This window comes from Telopea speciosissima, chromosome 4 (genome assembly GCF_018873765.1).
Source record: "Telopea speciosissima isolate NSW1024214 ecotype Mountain lineage chromosome 4, Tspe_v1, whole genome shotgun sequence".
Taxonomy (NCBI): domain Eukaryota; kingdom Viridiplantae; phylum Streptophyta; class Magnoliopsida; order Proteales; family Proteaceae; genus Telopea; species Telopea speciosissima.
The window spans coordinates 68,365,876-68,390,276 of record NC_057919.1 but is presented as its reverse complement, the minus strand read 5'-3'; the positions used below and the strand labels follow the sequence as shown (position 1 = coordinate 68,390,276).

Genomic DNA, 24,401 nt, shown 5'->3' with positions numbered 1-24,401 from the left:
GTCACCAACGAAATCCTCACCTTTTAAGAAAGAGAAATATGGGGTTTTATCGGCGTACGCCCACTGCTGCCCTGCCTCTCATTGTCGATCCTCACAAATAGGTTGTGCTTGAGATTGCTTCACCTTAATCTGATCCATCAAAATCTCCACATGCACCGACACCTGAACCAGAGCCAGCCGTTGCCGGAGGGAGTTGGAGAAGCTCTACTGACATGGAGAGAGAAAGAGAGAGACAACATTGATAAAATTGGGGACAAAGGATTTCAAGGAGACCAAAGATTGGAATGAGTCTTCATCACCGTCGATCCTTGGAATCGCCCACGGCAACCGGATAAGCATAAACATTGGGTGGTTAATTTTCCCAACTAGTAAATCCCACATCGAGAAGTTGAACTGCGAAGGGGCTCTTGGGGGTCTTATAAGTACGAAAGGAGGGTTCATGGTGAAAAATAACCTGTCCTGTTGGGGGTGTAAGGCGACTCGTCAATGATCGTTAAGTGACGACGGGTCGTGCCGACACAAACCAAAGCGAACACACCTTTAGAGGCGAGCGAGCTCCACCCTTACTTAGGTGGACTTGCCCGTCAATTTTTGGAAGCTCCCCTGGGGGAGTTTACTTAATTTAACATCAAAATATGTTGCCCTGTCTCTTGTGAAAGGCGGAAAGGTGAGGGGTGGTATAGCTTAATGCCAGTCTTTTTTGTTAGATTCCAAAGTCGATTCTTTTATTTGTTTGAGGGAAGGTCGAGTTTTCGTTACATGGCAATGTAATTGCAACGATTGAGTTTTTGTATGTGGTCGTGTATGTGGTTTCAATCGTTGTTTGTATGTGGCCGTGTATAATGAAGTGTTCAACCACAAACGAGCGTTTTATTTATTCTCATCCAACGGTTGCAGGCATGGCCGTGCATAAAGTCTTTTATCAAATAAAAGATAAGATTTAATGGACCATCCAAAAAATATAATCTGTGGACATAAAACAAGTTGAGAATATAATTAGAAGTAGAATTTTTGTACATAAGTTGGCATGTGGTTAATCCAAGAGGGTTCCTTACCTATCCATACGATTAGAAATTGTCACATGATCAACCATGTAAGTATAACAGTTGGGACATGTTTTAAAGCTTGCAGCCCATCCATGCTGCCACATTTTTGCTAGACATTGTGTGTTGCTACATACGTTAACCAATGCAAGTCAATCTAGTGAATATTTTTTAAGAGACTGAGTTTCTCTACACCCATGGTGAAAAGGGAATAGTCATATCTTAACATTGACCTTTCGGATTATCATGGGAAGCATATTTTCGACCATGTACAATAGGGATGAGAGTTTGATAATGATACAGATTCCAATCACATGGTCACATTATTAGTGAAGAAGAAATTTCTCTGCTCTAGGGAAGGAAAACTTAATCTTTTTTTAAGGGAATTAAGTTTTCCTTCACCTTTTAAGGAGAGGTTTTTCACTCATGGTGAAGAGATTTCTACCAATCCATCATAATCTCTCATTATATCCAACGAAGTTCTAAAACTACTTTCTGTCCAAAATGCCCCATCCAACAGCAATAAGGTAGGTCAAGAGAAACTTGTTCATTTTTTTTTTCTATTTTTATTAACAGGAGAGGGTTCGCTACAGCGTTGGATGTAGTATCCCACTGATGGGATGGGAAAACGAATCGTCCAGTATATGGCTTTAATGAGGAGAGAGTGTGTAGGGTCCATGGGTGGTATATGAGAAAGCATGAGTAGGAATCTACACACTGGCGTCATTGCAATATTTTCCTTTTCCTAACAGTGAATATTATATGATCGGAAGGAAGAACCCCAAAAGGTAGCGTGACCTATGCGCCCAGCGACCCAGACATATAGGGGCACAAATGACCACCCCATCCCTATGAAAGGCAGATCCCACCTCTGTTGATGTTTCCCCGAATACTCCTATTGGCCCAAGCGTTAACGCAGGGGCCATGCTACTTTTTAGGGAACCCTCTCCCTATATTATTTAGAGGAAAAGAAGCGCACGATGCCAATGCGCAATTTTTTATGCACGACACCACACATCCCACCCATGGATCCCATACCCTCTCTCTCCTCAATAAACGCCCACCCCTATTAGATGATTCATCATCCTCCCTTCCTATCGGTGCAAAGGATGGCCAAGGACTATGGCCAAGGACTAAGAAAGGGAATGGGGACCCCCCCCCCACCACAACAAAAAAAAAAGAAGAGAGAAAACCATTAGAGAACTTCTCTATTCTCCAATCATGGAGTAAATCAAACTACTAAGAATATAAAACTTCTATCACACCTTCTATCTATTCAAATCGCACTGCTGAAGAAGATAAAAGCTAGTGACATTATTAAGAGCATGTTTGGGAAAGCTTATGGGGCTTCTGCTTGGACACTTATTATTGAACCTTGCCTTCTTGCCACTTAGAAGCTGGTTTATGGAAGTCTATAAGTAGAAACATGATAAGCTTTAGCTAAATATGAGTTAAGCTCCTTTATTTTGTGGTAAAAAATCTTCAAATTGAACTGGCAAATTTTCTAAAACCATGCTTTTTAATCCCAGGATTTAGACTTGGGCAGAGATAAAATCTTTTAACCAAACCGAAAGCAAAGGCAAGTCTAAGTTGCCTCATTGAAAAACCGTTTTGTAGCTTCACATAATCAAATACCAAAAGGGCATGCCGTTCTTCCCATCATTTTCTAAAGGACATTATGATACACCAGGCCTATTATGACCTGGTTTTAGCCTTATCTTCAATTTATGTTAAATAATTTGAAAATTCAGAAAATAATGGTACAAGTTCTTCTCTGAGACTAGATATTTCCATTCAATATACCATTCTCTCATTTCAAACAGTTTTTCTTCTGTTACATGGTCAACGGCAGCTCCATTATTAACTGGATCAACTGCAAGAATCACTCGCATGCACCCCAGGAAAAATTCAGGCAAAACTCCAGCCTGTCAAGATTCCATGAATGTCATATTTTTACATCTCAACCAACTAAATCCACCTAAAGGCTTGATATGTGGATGCAAAAATGGAACTTCAGAGAAATCAGCTCTGAAGCCTGGGAAGTAATTATTAAGAACTCTTAACATATTTCTAGGCTCAATCTGTGGGGCTGATCATCTTCTCAGGTACAACGAGCTGATCAAATTCTTCACTTGTGAGCAATCCATGGTTCAATGCCGCTTCCTGCCAAAGTAGGAATTTCATAAGATTGAATTCTATACGAAGATCAAAGGAACAAAGGACCTACCAAGCAATGAACTACTTAAGATTGGCAACATATTAGGTCTGGATTGTCAATAGATAGTAACACCCCTGCAGCAAGGTGCCTAACATGAAACTGGCCATCTATTAATCAGGTCGGACAATATTGATCAGGTCAACATAAACCTGATGCATTTACTAATAGGCAGCAAATTCAGATTAGGTACAGACAGCAATCCCATGAACAGGGTAGAGATGGGATTTTTTTCAAATCTACCAACACTATAGTGTATAGTTTTCTTCTTTTCTTCTTTTCATTTTTTTTCTGGGAGGGGGGACAGGTGTGAAGGCAAAGGTTGTGTTTATACTTCTGGCATAAGAGGTGGAGGCCTTAAGTTCAAATCTCTTAATAAGCATGCTTCATGGCTTACTGGCCCAATTGGCTAGTTCAAACAGTTCAATTTATCAGATTGTTGAATTGATGATTGTTGGCCAATCAACAATTTTCAAGGGCATTTGATCCTTGGAATGACACAGAATTCAAGCTTGGCATAGCGAATTATCCAACCAAGGTCTTAGGAACTGCCTAAAGGGGCCACGAAAACATTGAGACTGACATTAGGTTATGCATCGTGTTATGCCAATCAGGATTCTCTTCCAAAAGACTATTGTTAGTATATCCTGCATCATGTTATGCCAATCAGGATTCTCTTCCAAAAGACTATGGTTAGTATATCCTCAGCTATCAAATAGATCAGTCTTCTTGTGAGATCTATACCTTGTGCAAATGGAAAGAAAAGGTATTATCTGTAGTGAGGATAGGAAGATTGGAAATGGGAGTTGGGGACTAATAACAATATAAGGTATACTCTCAGATTTAGTAAATAGCACATAGTAACCCCCAAAAGACAAACCTACAATATCATAAAATACAAACATATTCATAACATCATATGATTATATTTGATATTCATAAAATTATATAATTAATATGGTACATGGTATAAGGCGGCTGTTGGGAGTTGGGGGTTTCCTTCCTTTTTTTGGTTGGGGAGGGGGGGGGGGGACTCACAGGTTCTAAGGTGTTTCCCCTTCCTATAAAACATATAAATAATGAAAATTTCAAGGGGTGGGGCCATGGAGACCACTGCCAGGAAGTGGCTGTATTCATGCAAGCCAGTCAGATAAGCAACCTATATATATCCTGATTGTTATGGCAATCCTTATTAGGGCCAGCAAGTTGAATCAACTGGTATCTGCCAAACCCTGAAATACCGTAGGATTTGACACCTCAATACTGAGATCAGTTTATATTTCCTGCTCAGTGTAGGATTAGCATTCCCTTACTAAATGCAAATAACTTCCCCAGAAAATTTTCCCTGTTTCTGCAGTCTGCCACTGGGCCTCTACAAAAGCAGAATTTCCCACTCACCTGTCTTCTATGGTCTTGTCTTGAGTGACTCCTTTAGTTAATTTTGTTCTTTCTCAAGATAAGTATTGTTATTCTGTAGTTAGTTAATTCTATTAATCTTTTACCTCTGGAGCCTAAGACGCAAGTCTGATACAACCAACCAAATGCTTCCTAAAATATTTCACCATTAGGCTGTTTGCTTAGAGGGGAAGTTGTGAGGTGGAATTTATGGGGTGGAAAACTTGTACTTGTTTCCCACCCCTACCACTTTTAGGAATGTTCATTTAGGTTGGGGTGGGAACCTTACCAGACAACTTTCGACCTAGTGTTTTCTTGTCTGGTTCTTGTATGCTGACGTGGCATCCCATATATTCCCACCCCAACCATGTTCAAAGTCCCACCAATTTGGTGGGACTTTGAACACTATTCATGGAATTCTCATAGTGTGTCAATCTCTCTCCTCAACAACATGTGGATCCACCCCACCTCTATTTTACTTTTCCAGACACGTCGGTCATCCCACCCCATACGGGTCCCACCACTACAACAATCCCACCCCATAAGTCCCCTCTAAACAAACAAGGCCTAACATACACCACAGAAAATGCTTTTCCAACCAGATAATTTGGATAAGAAATAGATGTTTTGGACATATAGTTGAACTAAATGCCTTCCATTAAAGCATTGAGAGATTAATTAAGAAACACTTGTATGATAAGTTGACTAATCACTACTAATTTTTGCAGTGTAAGGACACAAAAATCCTATTGATATAGTCATTAATCAGCACAAGAATACAGAGATAAATCCAATGATTCTGCTCGAAGGATAAGAATCATCACAAATAATTATCACCTCCAATTCGCGGGCACGTCCAATTCCTCCAATTCCCCTAATAGGGGGGAGTGGACCCCACCTTGGGCAGTGTTTTCGGGCAGGGGGTAGGGTGGTCATTTCTGCCCCTATGTGAGGAATTGGAGGGGGCAGCGAATTGGAGGGGATAACGATTCGAATCATCACCTTTAATGTGGTTCCCTCCTTGTGTGCCTTTTTGGCCGCTGCTGCAGCATTGTCATAACCAATTTTCTGAAAAATAAGGACAAGTTAGTGTAAAGAAGAAGGGGCGGGGGAAGATGGGGAGGGTGAAAGGAATCTTCACAAAAGTTCGGGTTGGGGTGAGGAAGAAAACTTACAGGATTCAAGCATGTAACAAGCATCAGTGACTGCAAGGGCCGGACAAATTACCACATTATGGTAAAATATCTGATCAGTTATCTTCAGACTTCCACAAATAAGACAATTTCACATATAACTACTGTGTATTAGATTTACCTCATGTAGTAATTTTGAAATTCTTTCACGATTGGCTTGAATTCCCCTTACACAATTCTTTTCAAAAGAAGTCGATGCATCCCCAAGCAACCTCAGTGACTGAAGAATCAAATTAGTAAATGAGTGATACAGTCTTGAACAGCGCAACAAGAACGGTCAACAAATTGTTACATTTTAGTGCCTAGAAGAATGGTTGTCTGATAAACTCCACCACAGTACCCATATAGCAGGATTTGAAAACCAAGGATCATAACTTTGAAATGTTTTGGATGAGAAATAGCCTAGATGGGTTCGTGAAATCAGTCTCACTCATTTGAATAGGCATCATGAGAAAGTTGATAGGGAGAAAGTATGAACCATGGTTCAAGATCTCGGTTTCCCAAGTTTCCGAGACAAAACCCATATGTACTGTATTGACCAGGCTTTGACATATTTCAAGAATATTTCAATAATTTCGACCAGTTTTGATGTAGATCGAAATACGAAGAAAACACAGTATATGGTACTGTTCACGTGAACAGTATCACAGCCCATATTTACCTAGTGTGGGAATGCTTTTTAGAAGATTTTGTGGACCCATCAAGTGGAGAAAGATTCTATCCTAATGCTGCCATAGTTTAGTTTCTATTTTCAGTTTTAGAAAGTATATTTTATTTCATTTAGGTAGCTTCTAATTTCAGTTTGTTACTATTTTTGTTTTTAGGAGTTTCTATTTTGATGTATGACAGCTAGATTTATAGGAAGTTTCTATTTTGGTCGTAAGCTACTTTGTAGCAAATACTTCCTATTTTGGGCTCAACCCTTGAATCTATATAATGTAATGCCTTTAGAGGCCTTCAACAGTTGAAGATTGAAGAAAATAGAGAGCTATGGCTTGAAGCTGTGAGAGGCAGTGGCTATGGGATGCAGCAACGGTGAGAGGCAATGGGTGAGAGATCCTGGACTGAGAGAGTCCCCTATCCCCCTTCCATATCCCCTTCTTCTTCCATACCCTTTATGTTCTTCTTTCATATGTAAACAGAAAAAGAGAAATAAAAAAAAATAAAAAAATCAGTTATTCAATTTTGTTCTCCCTTATTTTATTGATCATGCTGCAATCGATCTCCCACTAGTTTTTAACTAGTTCGAGTTCGAGCTTGCATTAAGTTTTGACCAAAAATACCAAGTTTTGACCAATTTCACCCGCTCAGTTTCAACCAGTTTCAGGAGTTTTGACCAGCCCATGACATGTCGAGTTTTGTCCAAAAAATACCAGGTTTTGACCAAAACCTGGGAAATCTCAGTTTTGGCCAGGGTCGAAACCGGCCTTGAAACCAAGATTTAGAACCTTGGTATGAACTCCATGATATATATTACATACCTAGTTCCTCCATAAAAAGGACAAAATAATACATGAATACTTATTAAGTGCTGTCCTCTCTAAATAAGTAAATATAACTGGTAGAATCAGAAATAATAACAGAACATACATGTAGAAGGCCACTAGCAATCAGTGGCTTGAACACATTCAGTTCAAAGTGACCATTTGATCCACCAACAGTAATTGCAACATGGTTTCCCATAACCTGCAAAATGCTTGCCCATCAATATTGTTTGAATTTTAAAAAAAAATGACATTTCAAAAAAGAAATCAATATATGGTTGTCATGATTCAGCAATTCTAGGTTGTACCCAGTCACGCTACCTAGCTGACCAGGTGATAGGCAGCATGTTTTACATTTCTCTCTTAGAAAGATAAATGAATGAAAGAAGACGCGTATCGATATTTCCCTCCTTTTCTCATTCTAAATGTCTTTAGTCTTTACTTAACACCTAATCCAGATATTAGTACACTGCATACATCTACAGCCATTAGGGGAAGGCAATGTCACATTAGTAAAGTTCAGTTAAAACATGGTTTATCCACAAAGTCAAATTGTCTAACATGAATAATATATAAGAAGAATATACACCTGAGCACAAACCATTGTGAGAGCTTCACACTGAGTGGGATTAACCTTACCCTGGAAGCAGACAAAGATCATTTTAGTCATAAAAGAAAAGGAAAGACAATATTTACCGCAACTGTGTATGAATTAAAAGAAAAGAACTAGAAAACTGTAAGTGTGAGGTGTTGAGAACAATACAGGCATGATGCTGCTGCCTGGCTCATTCTCAGGAAGAATAAGTTCACCAAGGCCACAACGTGGACCACTGAAACAAGTAAAACACAGTGACTGTTACAAAACAATGTCAAATAAAAAAACATCCTCACGCATGATAGAATTCAGATGAGTACCTTCCCAACAGTCGTATATCATTTCCAATCTTCATAAGAGAAGCAGAAATTGTATTCAAGGCACCACTAGTTTCAATAAAAGCATCATGTGCAGCCTAGTAAAATAGTTTGGGCATGGAAACAAAGTTATCGTGAAGATTACTGGACGTGAGATGAGAATTCAATCAATATATTATTTTTACTTGTTACTACCAAAAACAAAAAACAAAAAAAAAAAAAGAGGATTCTTTCAACTTTCAGAAATTAACCAGAGCTTCAAACTTGTTTTCAGCAGTGACAAATGGTAGGTTAGTTTCCTCAGCTACTGCCGCAGCAATCTTTTCATCAAATCTGAAATGAAAGGGAGAAGTTCAGAAACCACAGAATTATATACTAGATATTTTAGAAACGACACCTTGAAAGGAAAACACATGACCATTGCATATTACAAATTATTGTGATTATTGTGAAAAACTTAGATCCTATGAGAGGAGGCAGTCTCCCATTCTAATGCCAATAGTCCATCCTCTTCGTCCTGAAACAGTTTGCTAGTAAGGTCTTTCAGAGGATCCGTAAAGGGATCAAGGCTTCCTATATTCAAATATTCTTATCAAAGTTCGAATCCCATGGAAGGGGGCAAGGAGCAGTTATACCCAGTATAATTTGAGGTTTTTACCACAAAACTTCTTCGGGTTTGCTAGGACGACCCTAGTTGCTGCATCATACTATATGTTGGCACAACTTACAGATAGTCACCCAGTACCATTTGGCAACTGGTGACAAGGTGAACCAGTTTTAGCCAAGGTTTTGCCCAGGAAATGACAAGGGAATCAACCATGACCCATATAATAAGACACACACACACACACTATGTGAATAAGACACAGTGTAAAATCTAGAGGAACTAAAATTTAGCTCTTATCATTCTCACAGGTCAGACATAAGGTAAAGCTTCTATGTATGTAAAATCAGAGATTACGATGCACTTTTTTACTTATTGCATGTCACCTCTGCCCTAGTGCTTCTGAACAAAATCCCCCCGGCAGTTCTGGGAACGTGCCCTCTGAGGTTGGCCTGAACTTCTAGGGGATTTGGGCTGAAAATGCAGAGGAACCTCAAGGACCTTACAAGTCATTGGACGATATAAAGGCTGAATTGCATGGAAGATTACAATGGGCTTTTCCACCAGCTGTCACTTTATGATAATGTTTAGTTTGGTTTCAAGAAAATTGTTACCGAGACAACTTGGTTTTTTGGCTGACCGAAACCTCGAACCTTGTTGCTAGTTAATATTGAAGATTGGATGAAGAATGATAAAATCCAAAACGCATATTGGGAGGGGGGAACATATAGAACTTCATTTATCTCAGCATATAGTGGTGGATGTTACTAAGTAGAGTCTGCATTTGGTGCTTGTTTAACATAATGATTGGATGAGTAATACTACCATCATACCAGAACCTAACTGCTCAAGCATGCCAGAATGCCTAGATCAACTAAACAAGAGAATAAAATGAAGAGGTGATACTTATATTATTATAAGAAATTCAGATTATCTCCCATGCTGGGCAAAAGGCTTAAAATGAGGAAGAGAAAAAGGGGGAGGGGGGACAAGTTTGATGATTCATAAAAGAAAACAAAGACCACATCACAACCACCACTAAAAGCTGATATTAACAAGGCAAAAGAATGTAAAATTCTTTAACTCCAGAATTACACATACCCTTTTTTTGTGTTCAATCCTGTTCCCACAGCAGTACCACCTTGTGCAAGCTGCTCCAAAGACAGTTTTGATCTGTTAGAACCCAAAAGGCATTGAATAAAAAAATTTAGGTTAATTGAAATTTGCAACCTGATACATGCGGTGTAAAGTACACATGACCCGATCAATTCCATATTTTACCTGCAACAGAGCACTTAAAATTTCAGGAGATTGGTTACATAAATCCTTTTTTTGCTATCCCTCTATCTAGAGATGTATCCACCATTAAATCAAAACCACTCATATTTTTTCCCACTACTTCAACCCAAATTTAGGATACTTCCCGTCTTCCCTCCATTATTTCTGGTTTCTCTTGCATAGTATATCATGTTATATATCCATGAGACAGAAAATAAACCTAAATATGAAGACCGTTAGAATTATCGGGATCCCAGAGGATCTCGGTATTAGTGCTAGCACTAATACCGAGATGGATCCTTCTGGGGGTATTTTTGTCTTTTGTCCATTTCTTGTGGGTTACTCTTCTTATTGCTATTTAATGAAGTGGAATAGGGAGTTCTAACCTATCGGTTGAACTCCCAAGGGTTACAGCCTACGTTATTCTCTCCTCTCTCTTCTCTCTTTACTTCTTCTCTTTTCTCTTTATTATTTTACATGGTATCAGAGCTAGATCCTTAGGGCTGCTACATCGCTCTAATATCTTGTTCTTGTTCTCTTTTCATATTTCTTCACTTTATTCTTGAGGGGATTGATCTCTGATTGTTTTGCGGCTTCCTTTCGTATTTGTTTGAAGGGGGTCCAGCACCCTATGCTACTTTATGGGATTTTCAAGAGACTAGATCATGTTTCTTATTGAGAACTAGTCTTCTCTCTTTTGTGTAGTCATTGGTGATCGGTATATGGATTGCTAATTGCGACGTCATGTCAGGTATGAACTTTTAGTTGGTTGGAGATTTATATCGATCAGCTTTGGATCGATTTTCTGGACAGAGTGTGTGCTTCATATCGATCAGCCTTGGATCGATTTTCTGGATCAGATTGATATCGATTTTTGGGGCTGCATACTTCAATATTTTCCAGGCAGAATAGTTCACGGTTTCTGGGCAGTGACTCGATTTTCTTTGACAGCCTTTGTGGGCAGATTTTTGGATCGATTTTGTGGTTATTTTCTGAATCTCTTTTGATGGATGATAATAAGCAAGTGGTGACAGAAGTGATGTCTTCTTCTTCACATCGTACTGTGAAAAAGAAATTAGAAGGTGCTAGCAACTTTCAACAGTGGAAGCACATAGTTACGTTAGTATTGACTGGTCGTGATCAGCTGAAGCACTTAACAGAGACAAAGCCGGCCGATGATACATCATGGGATGTCATGGATGCACATATTTTAGGACAGCTTTTGAATTGTATGGATCACCAGATAGTTGATTTGGTCACCCATATCCATACTGTGAAGGAATTGTGGGAGTACCTGAATGTGCTGCATTCAGGTGTGAATAATCTGTCCCGTATTTATGAACTGTCGCAGGATTTTTATCGAGCTGATAGGAAGGGTCGTCAATTGACCCAATATTGTGCTGATTATAAGAAGATGTATGAAGAGTTGATTGCGATACTCCCTATCAGTTCTGATGTAAATCAGCTGCAGACCCAGCGGGAGCAACTGTTATGGGTTTTTTGGGCAGTCTTGGAAAGGAGTATGATTCAATTCGCTCCAATATTTTAGGAGGTGTTAAGGTGCCCTCCCTTGCTGATACATTCTCTCGGGTTCTTCGTGTTTCTCGTGAGAAGTCTCATGATCCCACACCAGTCACAAATGACATCTCAGCCCTGGCAGCTTCTGGCCGTGGGAATGGAGTTGGCCGTGGTCGTGGGAGTGGTAATGTTCCAGGGAAAGCTCCTGGTTCTCTGTCTGTTGAGGGTGGTCCTGTAAGGACGTGTCACCACTAAGGTAAACCGGTTCATATTCAGCGCTTTTGTTGGAAGCTTCATGGCAAGCCTTCGCAACAACAGTTTGCCAACTCTGCAACTAGTACAGAGTCTTCTGCTGCACCATCTGAGGTAAAGGTGGTAACTATTTTTGCTGAGGATTATGCAAGGTTCACCCAGTTTCAGATTTCTCAGCCTACGTCTACCTCCACTGCTACTTTTGTCAAGACAGGTAATGCCACTGTGTGTCTCTCTTCTTCTAGTCCCTGGATCATTGATTCAGGTGCATCTGATCATATGTCTGGATTTTCAAGTAATTTTTCGTCTCTTTGTCCTTCTGAGTCTAGTGTTACATTAGCCAATGGTTCATTAGCCAAAGTTAATGGCACTGGAACTATTCATCCTAGTACAAATTTGTCCCTTTCAGATGTCCTTTACTTACCTGATTTCCCTTTTAATTTATTGTTTGTGAGTAAGCTAACCAATGCTTATACCTGTTCCATAACTTTCTACCCTGGTTCTTGTGTTTTTCAGGATCTTACGTCGAAGAAGACGATTGGTAGGGGGCGTGAACAAGGGGGGTTGTATTTTCTTGAGGACTCTCCTTCAATTGCATGCTCTGGAATTTTATCTCCTCGTGAAGTTCATTGCCAGTTGGGACATCCATCGTTACAATGTTTGAAGAAGCTTGATTCTTGTTTTCAGTCTCTTTCTAGTCTAGATTGTGAGTTGCGTCAGTTTGGAAAGCTCCACCGTGTGAGTTATTCCCCTTGAGTCAATAAACGGTCTGCGCACCTTTTTTATTTAGTTCACTCCGATGTGTGGGGTCCTTGTCCTGTTGTGTCTAAGTTAGGATTTCAATATTTTGTTACTTTTGTTGATGACCATGCCAGGGTCACTTGGCTTTATCTAATGAAAAATCGTTCAGAATTGTTTTCTATTTTTTGTGCATTTATTACTGAAATTCAAACTCAATTCAATAAGAGCATTTGTATTTTACGCAGTGACAATGCAAAAGAGTATTTTTCAGCACCCTTTAATTCTTTTATGATTGGTCGTGGTATGATTCACCAGTCTTCCTGTTTAGGCACTCCACAACAAAATGGAGTGGCTGAACGGAAGAATACACATTTGATGGAGGTTACTCTGTCCATTCTTTTTTAACGGAAGGTACCACAGATTTTTTGGGCTGATGCTGTTCTTACTGCATGCTTTCTCATTAATCGCATGCCCTCTTTTGTTTTAAAGGGTGGGATTCCTTATTCTTTACTTTTCCTGTCTGCCCAATTGTTTGAGTTACCTCCCCATATATTTGGGTGTGTTTGTTTTGTTTGTGACCATCGTCCTAGGTTATCTAAGTTAGAACCTAGGTCCTTGAAATGCATTTTCCTTGGTTATTCGCGCACTCAAAAAGGATATAGGTATTTTTGTCCTTCTTTGCAGAAATTTTTTATCACCGTCGATGTTTCCTTCTTTGAGTCCACGCCTTATAATGATTCTTCATATGTTTTGTCTGAGTTGGATAATGGTCTTCCTCTTTCTGTTGTTGAACGGGTCTCTCCACAGGTTCCATTGGCTGCACCTCCACCACCACCACCACCAACTGTTCCTCCGCTTCGATTCACCTTTGTTCGTCGTCCTCGTGTTGATACAGCAACCCCGGCTCCTTCGGCACCTACCAGGTCAACTCGGCTGTTGATCTTGTTTCAGAGGTAACTGTACCCATTTCTGATGTTCTTGCTCCATCTTCTAGTGATGTTGTTCCTTCTGATCTTGATGTTCCCTCTCCTAATTTTGATGCTGCTCCTTCTGCTATTGATGTTCCATTGCTCTACGCAAGGGGGTTCGTAGTTGTACCCAACATCCTTTGGGTAATTTTGTGTCTTATTCTGGTTTTTCTGATTCTTTTCGATCTTGTCTTACCACTATTGCGTTTTATCCTGTTCCTAAGTCAGTTGCAGAGGCATTATCTAGTCTTGGTTGGAGGACAGCTATGGAGGAAGAATTATCGGCCTTGGAAAGTAATGAGACTTGGGATCTTGTTCCTTTGCCTACGGGTAAGACTGTTGTTGGTTGTCGGTGGGTATTTGTTATGAAGGTAAACCCTGATGGTTCTCTTACTCGTTTGAAAGTACGTTTGGTAGCGAAGGGGTATACCCAGGTCTATGGGGTTGATTATTTAGATATTTTTTCTCCTGTTGCCAAGCTTGCTTCTGTGCGTGTTTTGATCTCTCTTGCAGCATCTCATCACTGGCCTCTATATCAATTGGATGTGAAGAATGCCTTCCTTCATGGTGATTTATATGAGGAGGTATATATGGAGCAACCTCCAGGGTTTATTGCTCCTCTAGTTTGGTGTGTAAGTTGAAGAAGTCACTCTATGGGCTGACGCAGTCTCCTCGGTGTTGGTTTGGTAAGTTTACCAGTGTTGTTCTTCAGTTTGGTTTGTTGCGATGTGATAGTGATCATTCGGTGTTCTATCGTCTCTCCAAGACGGGTAGGGTATTTTTGGTTGTGTATGTGGATGACAAAGTCATCACAGGAGATGATGTTGAAGGCATTGTACAGTTGAAGGCACATTTGCAACAACAGTTTGAAACCAAGGACCTCGGAAAGTTGAAATATTTCTTGGGTATTGAGGTTGCTCAGTCGAGCAAAGGTATTTCTCTTTCACAACACAAATATGTTTGAGACTTACTTACAGGGACTGGTATGTTAGGTTCTAAACCTTTGGATACTCCTATGGATCCTAATGTGAAGCTTATGGCTGATAAGGGTGGTGTGTTGAATGATCCTGAGAAGTATCGTAGGCTGGTTGGGAAGCTAAATTATTAGACAGTCACATGACCTGACATTGCTTTTCCAGTTAGTGTTGTGAGTTAGTTTCTGTCCTCTCCCAGGACGTCTCATTGGGATGTTGTCATTCAGATTTTGCGTTAATTGAAGAAGGCTCCAGGCCGTGGTCTTTTGTACTCTGATCATGGGCATGGGCGTATTGAAGGGTTTTCTGATGCAGATTGGTCTGGGTCTCCTGTTGATAGGAGGTAGACTACTGGATATTGTATTTTTATGGGTGGGAATCTTGTCTCATGGAAGAGAAAGAAACAGACAGTGATGGCAAGGTCCAGTGCCGAGTCAGAATATCGGGCGATGGCTCATATTACTTGTGAGCTGATGTGGTTGAAGCAACTCTTGACTGAGCTTGGTTTTGTTAATATTATTCCTATGCATTTGTGGTGTGACAACCAAGCGGCTGTCCATATTGCTTCCAATCCAGTGTTTCATGAAAGGACGAAGCACATTGAAGTTGACTGTCACTTCGTTCGCGAGAAGCTACAACAAGGGCTCATTTCTCCACAGCATGTTAGCACAGCAGAACAGTTGGCTGATGTTTTTACTAAAGCTTTAGGGAGTGGGAGGATTGATTATATTTGTAACAAGCTGGGCATGATTAACATCTATGCTCCAGCTTGAGGGGGAGTGTTAGAATTATCGGGATCCCAGAGGATCTCGTTATTAGCGCTAGCACTAATACCATGATGGATCCTTCTAGGGGTCTTTTTGTCTTTTGTCTATTTCTTGTGGGTTACTCTTCTTATTGCTATTTAATGAAGTGGAATAGGGAGTTCTAACCTATCGGTTGAACTCCCAACGATTACAGCCTACGTTATTCTCTCCTCTCTCTTCTCTTTTCTGTTTATTATTTTACAAAGACCATAATAAAGAGGAAAGCAAAAGGCTTACTTGTGTAGAGTAGCCACTGAACTCCTGTCCGAGAGTTAAAGGCGTGGCATCTTGAGTGTGCGTGCGTCCAATCTTGATGATATCTTTGAATTCAAGGGACTGGTAAAAACAGAACAAGGAGAGCTAAATGCATGAAAAATAAAACAGAGTTTATAGAAGCGGAAAAGAGAGAATAGAATGCTCAATGCCATGAAACCAATGCAACCATAAGATCATAATCAAAAAACCTGATGGAGCAAGATTCATGCCATGATTAGTGTAATGTATCATATTAGCAACAAAAAAAAAATCCTTTGACCCAAGTTCTTTTACATGGGAAATTTCAAAAAAGGAAGCCGCTCCATATTCTAAATTTTTGTCTATAAAGTCATCCAAGTTGACTGCTTTAGTCCTCGTATCAACTCTTCAAAATAAAGCACCTTTAATTTGAATGAGTCAGGTGTACCTTCACAGTAAAGTATCTCTAGCATAGTCATGTATCCTTATTGCATGGTTTTAAGGATCAATCAGCCAATCCAGATTGGGATCAGCAAGGATCAAACAGAAATGGCAAATCCACAGCATGAATTGGATGATTCATACTAATCTGGATTGGGACCGATTAGGATTGATCCAATCGCTTGATCCTTGGCTTCAAGCCAACAAGAGTGACATACACAACACTGCATATTACATATAAATATATATTTATTTAGTGAGAAGTTTCTCTTCACTAGAGGGCGTAGAGGCCATCTCTAGTTCTCTATACCAGCACCAAAATTTTGCCACTTGGAAGGTGATGTGGCAACTACAACTATATGAATTTCTAGGTAATGGTGTGAATTGGGCACCCATTAAACTTCAGATTCAGATTTAATCATAAACCCTCCCATATATGTTCATGACCCCTCTCCATAAACAGAATTTCCAAAGGTAGTTTTGAATTTTTGAATGCCTTATTTTTGCCACAGGAAACTTGGGATGCTGATGTAGAGAACCTGCCCCCACTTACTCATGTAAATTTGTATGTGGCAAAATTATTGCAATCAATTTGAAGTGGTTTTTTTTTACTTTTTTCCTTTTCCCTACCATTTCTCACTACCAGGGGCTCTTTTTCCCCATCTCAATAAATTCCCTGAGTTATCGGAGGTTAAGAAAAAAAACCAAAGCCCTGCTCTGAAATCCTTTTCATCAATAAATCCAGGTTAGGAGCACTAGGTTTTTGTTAGTTATATGTCCAAAATACCGTAGGGGTATTCTGGACCTTTCTTCGTTCTTAGTTGGGTTTATTATTTCGTTTTAGTCCCACATTGATTTTGTAATCTTTTTTATTCATTCATTATGATTATAAATAGAAGTGCTTGGTGATCACATTGATTATCCAAGTCTTACCCTAATTCAGTCCTCTCTACATGGTATCAAAGCAGAATTCGAATTAGGGCCACCCATCATTAAATCTCGATCTCTCTTCTCTCTCATCTTCAAGATTATCATTCCGAGATTCATCACTGAACAGCACTGGAAGATTGGTGAAAGCTGCCTTTTTTGGAAGACATTCCAGTCCCGATTTGCTGATTTTTTGGGGGTGATTCCCTACTACTACAAGCCCCACTCGCCCTAAGTTTGGACACTTTTTGATGGCTGGATTTGTTTTTACAGAAAAACCTTCTCAACCTGCTATTTTTGGTTACCTGTTAAAACCTTGACTCAAATCGAAATTAGGGTTACAGGTTTCAGTTTTTGCTGATTTTTGGAGGGATGATTACTTCAACATCAAGGACCACTCGACCTCAAGCTTACACATATCCAAGTTTTCTAGATGGCCCTACCCCAATCGATCTCTACCTTTCAGGGCTTTTCAAAACCCTGACATAAACCGATTTTTTTTGGGATGGGATTACTTGCTGATTTTGGAGTTTTTTGGAGGTGTTTCTACTATCAAGAGAGGAAATTTACTTCAATTATTCATGGCTTGAAGAAGTTATTTTACACAAGATTGCTGCTGCCCTATTTTTTCTGCACTTTGTGGTGTTTCTCCCACTTGAAAATCAAGTCTCAATCGCCAAGGAGATTGGTTATTCGAATTGGAGATCCATTCCCGCAGTTGAGGTCAACATCTATTACCAGAAGACATCACCCTTGACAAGTCATCATCACTTTTGTTGAAGCCCCCTTCCCTACAATCGATCTTCACTTTCAGGGTTTTGTAAAGACCCTGACTATAATCGATCCAAGGGTTAGGGCAGTCCTCTCTTGCTGATTTTTTTAGGAGAATTTTATAACCATCAAAGGAGTATTCAACCCATCTTTCAGCATCATTCATCAGTTATATTTGGAAAAAATTCAGGTTCATTCTTATGGCTTAGTTTCTCCAATTAGCAACCTTTTTTTTTTTTTACTTGTTCCTATGTGGCTGGCTGCTTCAACTACCTATGGATCTGTCGGGTTATTTCTCCTATATTTGCTGGTTCTATTGAGCTTTACTACATATATTGCTAGTTTTATTGATTGGCTTCTACAAGCATGACTGGTTGACATGCTACTGCTGCCCTGTTATTGAGACTGAGTATCCTATTATTGAAGATCGAATTTTTTTCATTATTGAAGAATCGAATCTACTACCCTGGAGATCAACTTATTTGGGATTACAATAGTGTGTTCCAAGCTTCTTACATCAATTGCTATCCAGATATTTTCGTCAGTTCTATTTTGCATGTGGGAGTTTATAGTTTGGAATTTTGCACACTGGTTCTTCCTTGTGTGAAGATCGATCAAGTTTTTGAAGAATGGTGCCTTCTCCTTCTACAAATTAGACCTGTTTTTTATAATTCAGATCTGATCATTGGAGATTGGTGTTTTGGAATTAGTTTGATCGATTAAAAGATGTAGATTACTGTGTTGCTTTGTCCATGGTTCATTATTCCACTGCTTCTTTTCACTTCACCACCTCCCATATCATATCTTTGGCATATACCCATAACCACCTTGGAAGTTTATGGTATTCTCTAAATTGCCATTTCTTCTCTTTCCATTACCCTTAGCATCTTTTGGAAAATTCTGGAATATTATACTTTTGCACTATTTCTTACATCATCTCCGTTTTCTGTCCACGTGTACTACTACACGTGAGGGGGGGGATTATGTACAGTATACCTGCAGCCATTGCAGAAAGCAGAACTTGCAGGAACACTTGTGCAAAACATAGAAGATCAGTATTTCCACCATTGCTATTGGGTATCCTTCATTATTGGGTTGAGTTTGCCGTAAGGGGGAGATTGGTATTAAAGTATTGAAGATGTTTGGTTATTGCCTGCCTACATGAGGTTCTACAGTTGGGTTGATTTTTTCCGCTGCTTGATCTTTTCTGCTGCTTGATTCATCTGTTCGCTACCTTAGTTACTTATCTTTAAGATTATCATTCAGAGATTCATTACTGGACAGCACTAGAAGATTGGTGAAAGCTGCCTTTTTTGGAAGACATTCCAGTCCCGAATTAGGGCCACCCATCATTAATGTTTGCGAGGAATGTCCCGTCTCAATATTGGGGGGATGCGGTTATCACGGCAGCCTATCTCATCAATAGGCTGCCATCTCGGGTCCTTCACTCCCGTAGCCCCTCTGATATTTTGATTGGTAATTCCTCCTTTATTGTGCCTCCCAAGGTGTTTGGTTGTGTGTGTTATGCTAGAGATACCAAATCTCCAGGCAAACTTGAACCTCGGGGGCTCCGTTGTATTTTCTTGGGTTATTCTCCAACCCAGAAAGGCTATAAATGCTACCATCCCCCTTCCCGCCATACCGTGGTTAGTATGGATGTTATTTTCCATGAGTCCATTTCTTATTATTCTTCACCACCTCTTCAGGGGGAGAGTGTTGGTGAAGATGTGGCTTTCGAAATTCCTTTACCTGAGGTGCCTCTGGCTGCTGCCCAGCCATCTTTACCACCCTCGGCTGCTGTCCAGCCCCCTTTACCACCCACGGCTGCTGCCCAGCCCTTTTTGGATGCTTCCCATCCAACTTTGGATGCTGCCCATCCTACTTTGGAGACTGCCCAACAACCTCTGGCTGTTCCTCCCTCACCTAATGGGAATCCTTTACAGGGGGAGACCATAGAAAATAGTATTGTTAATATTCCTATTCAGGGGGGGCTGACTCCAGTCCAGAGAACTATTGGTGAATTTCAGAAGAGAATTGACAACTCCAACCTGATCACCTATACAAGGGGCAGATCCACCAGAGGGCAGTTGCATCCCACTGTAGCACCAGTACCCATCCAATTGCCGGCTCCAGACACAGATCCTACATCTCCTGGTAATCCATCTCCTTCCGACCTACCTATTGCACTTCGCAAAGGTACTAGGACTTGCACTTTACATCCCATATCTCATTTTGTTTCTTATAACTCTCTTTCTCCCTCTTTTCGTGCATTTGTATCTTCTCTTTCTTTTATCTCGGATTCCTAGAAATTGGCAGGAAGCATCCACAGATGGAAAGTGGAAGGCAACAATGTTGGAAGAAATGAGAGCACTACACAAAAATAATACGTGGGATCTTGTGGCTCTTCCTCCAGGGAAAAAACCAGTGGGATGTAGATGGGTCTTCGTGGTTAAACAAAAAGTTGATGGCTCAGTGGATAGGTATAAGGCACGTCTGGTTGCAAAGGGGTTCACTCAGACTTATGGAGTTGACTATTAGGAGACCTTTGCACCAGTGGCAAAGCTCAACACCGTCAGGGTGTTTTTATCTTGTGTTGCAAATCTTGGGTGGGATCTTCAGCAGTTAGATGTCAAAAATGCCTTCCTCCATGGAGAGCTTGAGGAGGAGGTATATATGGACATTCCACTAGGTTTTTCTGATGACAGGACTAAGGGCAGGGTTTGTAAATTGAAGCGTGCCCTTTTATGGTTTGAAGCAGTCACCTAGGGCCTGGTTTGGCAGATTTCATAAGGCTATGATTTCAACAGGTTACAAGCAGAGCAATGCTGATCACACTTTGTTTATCAGACGGCTTGGTAACAAGGTTACTCTTCTCATAGTCTATGTGGATGATATTGTGGTCACGGGTAATGATGATGCTGCAATCAGGGATTTGAAAATTCTTCTTGGCCGTGAGTTTGAGGTTAAAGATCTTGGTCCCCTAAAATATTTTCTAGGGATAGAAGTTGCTCGATCTTCAAAGGGCATCTTTCTTTCTCAAAGAAAATATGTCCTTAATCTATTGACTGAGACAGGGCTACTTGGCTGTCATTTTTCAGATACTCCTATGGAAGCTACTACAAAACTTAGGGAGAAAGAGGGTGAGCTTGTTGACAAGGGTGCTTATCAACGGTTAGTGGGCAAACTAATCTACCTTTCTCACACACGCCCTGACATTGCAGTTGCTGTAATTTTGGTGAGTCAGTTCATGCATGATCCCTATTCCTCTCATATGGATGCAGTCCGTCGTATTTTGAGGTATTTGAAGTCTGCTCCGGGAAAGGGAATCCTTCTATCTCCCAATGGTCACTTGAAGATTGAAGCCTATACTGATGCCGATTGGGCTGGTTCTCTTGACAGAAAATCTATCTCTGGTTACTGTTCCTTTGTGGGTGGGAACCTTGTCACATGGCGTAGCAAAAAGCAAAATGTTGTGGCAAGGTCTAGTGCTGAAGCTGAGTTCCGCGCAATGGCACAAGGAATTTGTGAACTTCTGTGGCTTAGAGGATTATTGCAGGATATTGGTGTTGTTGTCCACTTCTCATGATGCTTTATTGTCACAATAAAGCAGCCATTAGTATTGCTCATAACCCTGTCCAGCATGATCGTACTAAACATGTGGAGGTTGACCGACATTTCATCAAGGAGAAGCTTGAAGCTGGCCACGTTTGTGTTCCCTTTGTGAAGTCTACTGATCAACTAGCTGATGTGTTCACTAAAGGATTGAGTAGCAAGCTGTTTCATCCTATCTTAGTCAAGTTGGGCATGCATGATATATATGCTCCAACTTGAGGGGGAGTGTTAGTTATATGTCAAGAATACCGTAGGGGTATTCTGGACCTTTCTTCTTTCTTAGTTGTGTTCATTATTTCATTTTAGTCCCACATTGATTTTGTAATCTTTTTTATTCATTCATTATGATTATAAATAGAAGTGCTTGGTGATCACATTGATTATCCAAGTCTTACCCTAATTCAGTCCTCTCTACAGTTTTGAAATCAGACATATCAAATCATTTGACCAGAATTGGAGATTCAAGCAGAATAGTTAGCCATTCGGGACAGTTCTAGGAACTAAGTCAAGATATTTGATTAATTGATGCAAACAGTATTATCTGTAAGTTTGGAATGTCAAAAAGAATTGCAAACTAAATTCACCTAACCCTCATCAACCTAATCTCCGAATTGATATCTATCAAAAATACAATTACCCGCACTCTAATAATACAGGATCCAATACTACCCCATTTAGTGGAAATTGGTGTCACAATGGCTCAAATGAAATCAACATACCCTATCTTAGAAACAAGACAACAAAGAAACAAAGTAAGAAACTACAGTCCCACAAAGCACATAACTTCTACTTATCAAAGGGGGAAAAACATAAATTTTTAATGATACATACAACAACAACTTAGCCTGCCTAAAATAAATGGGGTCGGCTACATGGATCCATGCCTTCTAATCAGCTCTATTAGAGGTCATACATGATAGAAGGCCTAAGTTATGCATGTCTTTTCTCACCACTTCTCCTAAGGTCATTTTAGGTCTGCCGCTGGCTCTTTTAGTTCCTTCAATCAGAATCGAATCACTCCTACGTACTGGAGCATCCACAGGGCTCCATTGAACATGGTCATGCCACCTCAAACAACTTTCTCGTAGCTTATCATGTATCAGAGCTACCCCTAATCAGCTCTAATATGATCATTCATCTCAACATCCTCACCTCTGCTAAACTGAGTTTATCTGTATAATGCTTCTTAACTACCCAACATTTCACACCATACATCATAGTTGGTCGTATGAGTGTCCTATAAACTTTCCTTTTAAGTTTTAAAGGAATAAGCCAATCACACAACACTCCGGACGCGCCTCATCACCTCTCCACTTTATCCATCCTATTTTAATTATCTGTGAAACATCATCCTCTATATCACCTTCTTTATTTATGATTGAGCCCAGATACCTAAAATAATCACTTTGCGGAATCTCCCTCTCATCAGTTTTCACCACCTCATTATCAGTCCTAGTGTAACCAAAGTTACACACCATATACTCCATCTTCGTTCTACTTATCTTATAACCTTTAGATTCCAAGGTTGATCTCCATAACTCCAACTTGACGTTAATCCCTACTTTTGTCTCATCCACCAAAACAATATCATCAGAAAAAAGCATATACCAAGGAACCTCATCTTAAACGTCTCTAGTTAAATCATCCATGATAAGCGCAAACAAATAAGAGCTTAAAGTTGATCCTTGATGTAACCCAATTGTAATCGAGAATTCACTTCCTTGCCCCCCCCCAGTTCTTACACTTGTCACCACACCATCATGCAAATCTTTAATTATGTCCACATATTTACTTGAAACACTTCTCTTCTCTAGTACTTGCCAGATTAACTCTCTAGGGATTCTGTCATAAGCTTTTTCTAGGTCTAAAGACCATATGGAGATCCTTCTTGCAATCTCTAAATCTTTCCATGAGTCTCCTAAGTAAATAGCTTATGTCGTGGATCTTCCTGGCATAAAACCAAATTGGTTCTTCGTACTAATAGTTTCTTGTCTAAGGTGGGTTTCAATAATCCTCTCCCATAATTTCATAGTATGACTCATTAGTTTTATGCCTCTATAGTTATTGCAGCTCTGATATATCACCTTTATTTTTGTAAATCGGAACCATTATGCTTCTCCTCCATTCATCTGGCATTTTCCTTGTGCTTATAATCTTATTAAACAGCTTGGTTAGCCGAGATAAACCATAAATTCTTAAGCTCTTCCACACTTCTATTGGGACTTCATCAGGGCCTTGTGCCTTGCCTACTTTCATCCTCCTTAAAGCTTTCTTTTACTTCAAACACCCTAATTTTTTGTATATATCTACGACATGTGGTATCTTGATGGGTAATGCAGTCTTCCGAAAAACTATTACTCGAAGTGTCTTCATTTAGTAGGCTGCATAAATAGCCTTTCCATCTCTTCTTAATGTCCTCATCCCTTATTAGTACTTTACCATCTTCACTTTTAATATATATATATATATATCCCACCCCCTGATATGTGATAGAAGTTTTATTGATGAGAGAAAAAGTAATAATATCCCCTCCAAAGAAGGAAAGGTGACTAGTACCCCTCCATCAAGGTTTTAGAACTCGGTTTCACCCCTGGTTTTGCCAGGCCACGAAATCGAGTCCTACTGAGATCTCGGCGAGATGATGCAGTTTTTCTCATCTCAACTCAATGGTGGGTTTCGGTGGCCATATGGCCAAGATAGGTCCTGAAACTTGACATCCACCCTTTTTTAGGCCTTCTAAACACAATGGTAACATTAGTTTTTACAAATTCAAACCCAAAGTTTTACTTTGACTTCAGACCCTAGGTTGGTAGTCTATGGCGTACGTGAGGTCTACCCTAGGCTATTCCACAGAATATTTAGAACTCATATAATAAGTAGAGGTGTAAAACAACTTAAATAAGCATTAGGAATTAAAATACATCAAACCATAAACCATTTAAGCATTAGGCATCATATTCATATTTCATAATCATACATGGTGGAGGTTTGACGATTAATAATTGCTAGAAACTTGGGAAGAGACATAGATTA

General features: G+C 39.9%; 1 protein-coding gene and 1 long non-coding RNA gene across 5 annotated transcripts in view; one reads left to right on the top strand and one right to left on the bottom strand.

Moving 5' to 3' along the window:
* The first annotated feature begins 375 nt into the window (after positions 1–375).
* LOC122658050 lies at positions 376–23,810 on the top strand. The gene is made up of 3 exons (XR_006332407.1): positions 376–611; positions 12,454–12,460; positions 23,800–23,810. It is a non-coding gene; the product is annotated as an uncharacterized LOC122658050 (long non-coding RNA).
* LOC122658045 (fumarate hydratase 1, mitochondrial) overlaps positions 2,742–24,401 on the bottom strand; it is a 44,162-nt gene continuing 22,502 nt past the window's right edge. For 3 of the 4 annotated variants that reach the window (XM_043852905.1, XM_043852906.1, XM_043852908.1), the window contains 12 exons: positions 15,621–15,719; positions 10,077–10,127; positions 9,948–9,997; positions 8,494–8,575; positions 8,246–8,340; positions 8,094–8,160; positions 7,920–7,970; positions 7,437–7,532; positions 5,968–6,066; positions 5,829–5,858; positions 5,656–5,721; positions 2,742–3,206 (listed from right to left, as the gene is read on the bottom strand). In XM_043852905.1, the coding sequence (XP_043708840.1) occupies positions 3,120–3,206; positions 5,656–5,721; positions 5,829–5,858; positions 5,968–6,066; positions 7,437–7,532; positions 7,920–7,970; positions 8,094–8,160; positions 8,246–8,340; positions 8,494–8,575; positions 9,948–9,997; positions 10,077–10,127; positions 15,621–15,719 (873 nt within the window). In that variant the 3' untranslated portion in view covers positions 2,742–3,119. The remainder of the gene's footprint in view (positions 3,207–5,655; positions 5,722–5,828; positions 5,859–5,967; positions 6,067–7,436; positions 7,533–7,919; positions 7,971–8,093; positions 8,161–8,245; positions 8,341–8,493; positions 8,576–9,947; positions 9,998–10,076; positions 10,128–15,620; positions 15,720–24,401) is intronic. The other variant, XM_043852907.1, reaches the window with a different exon arrangement.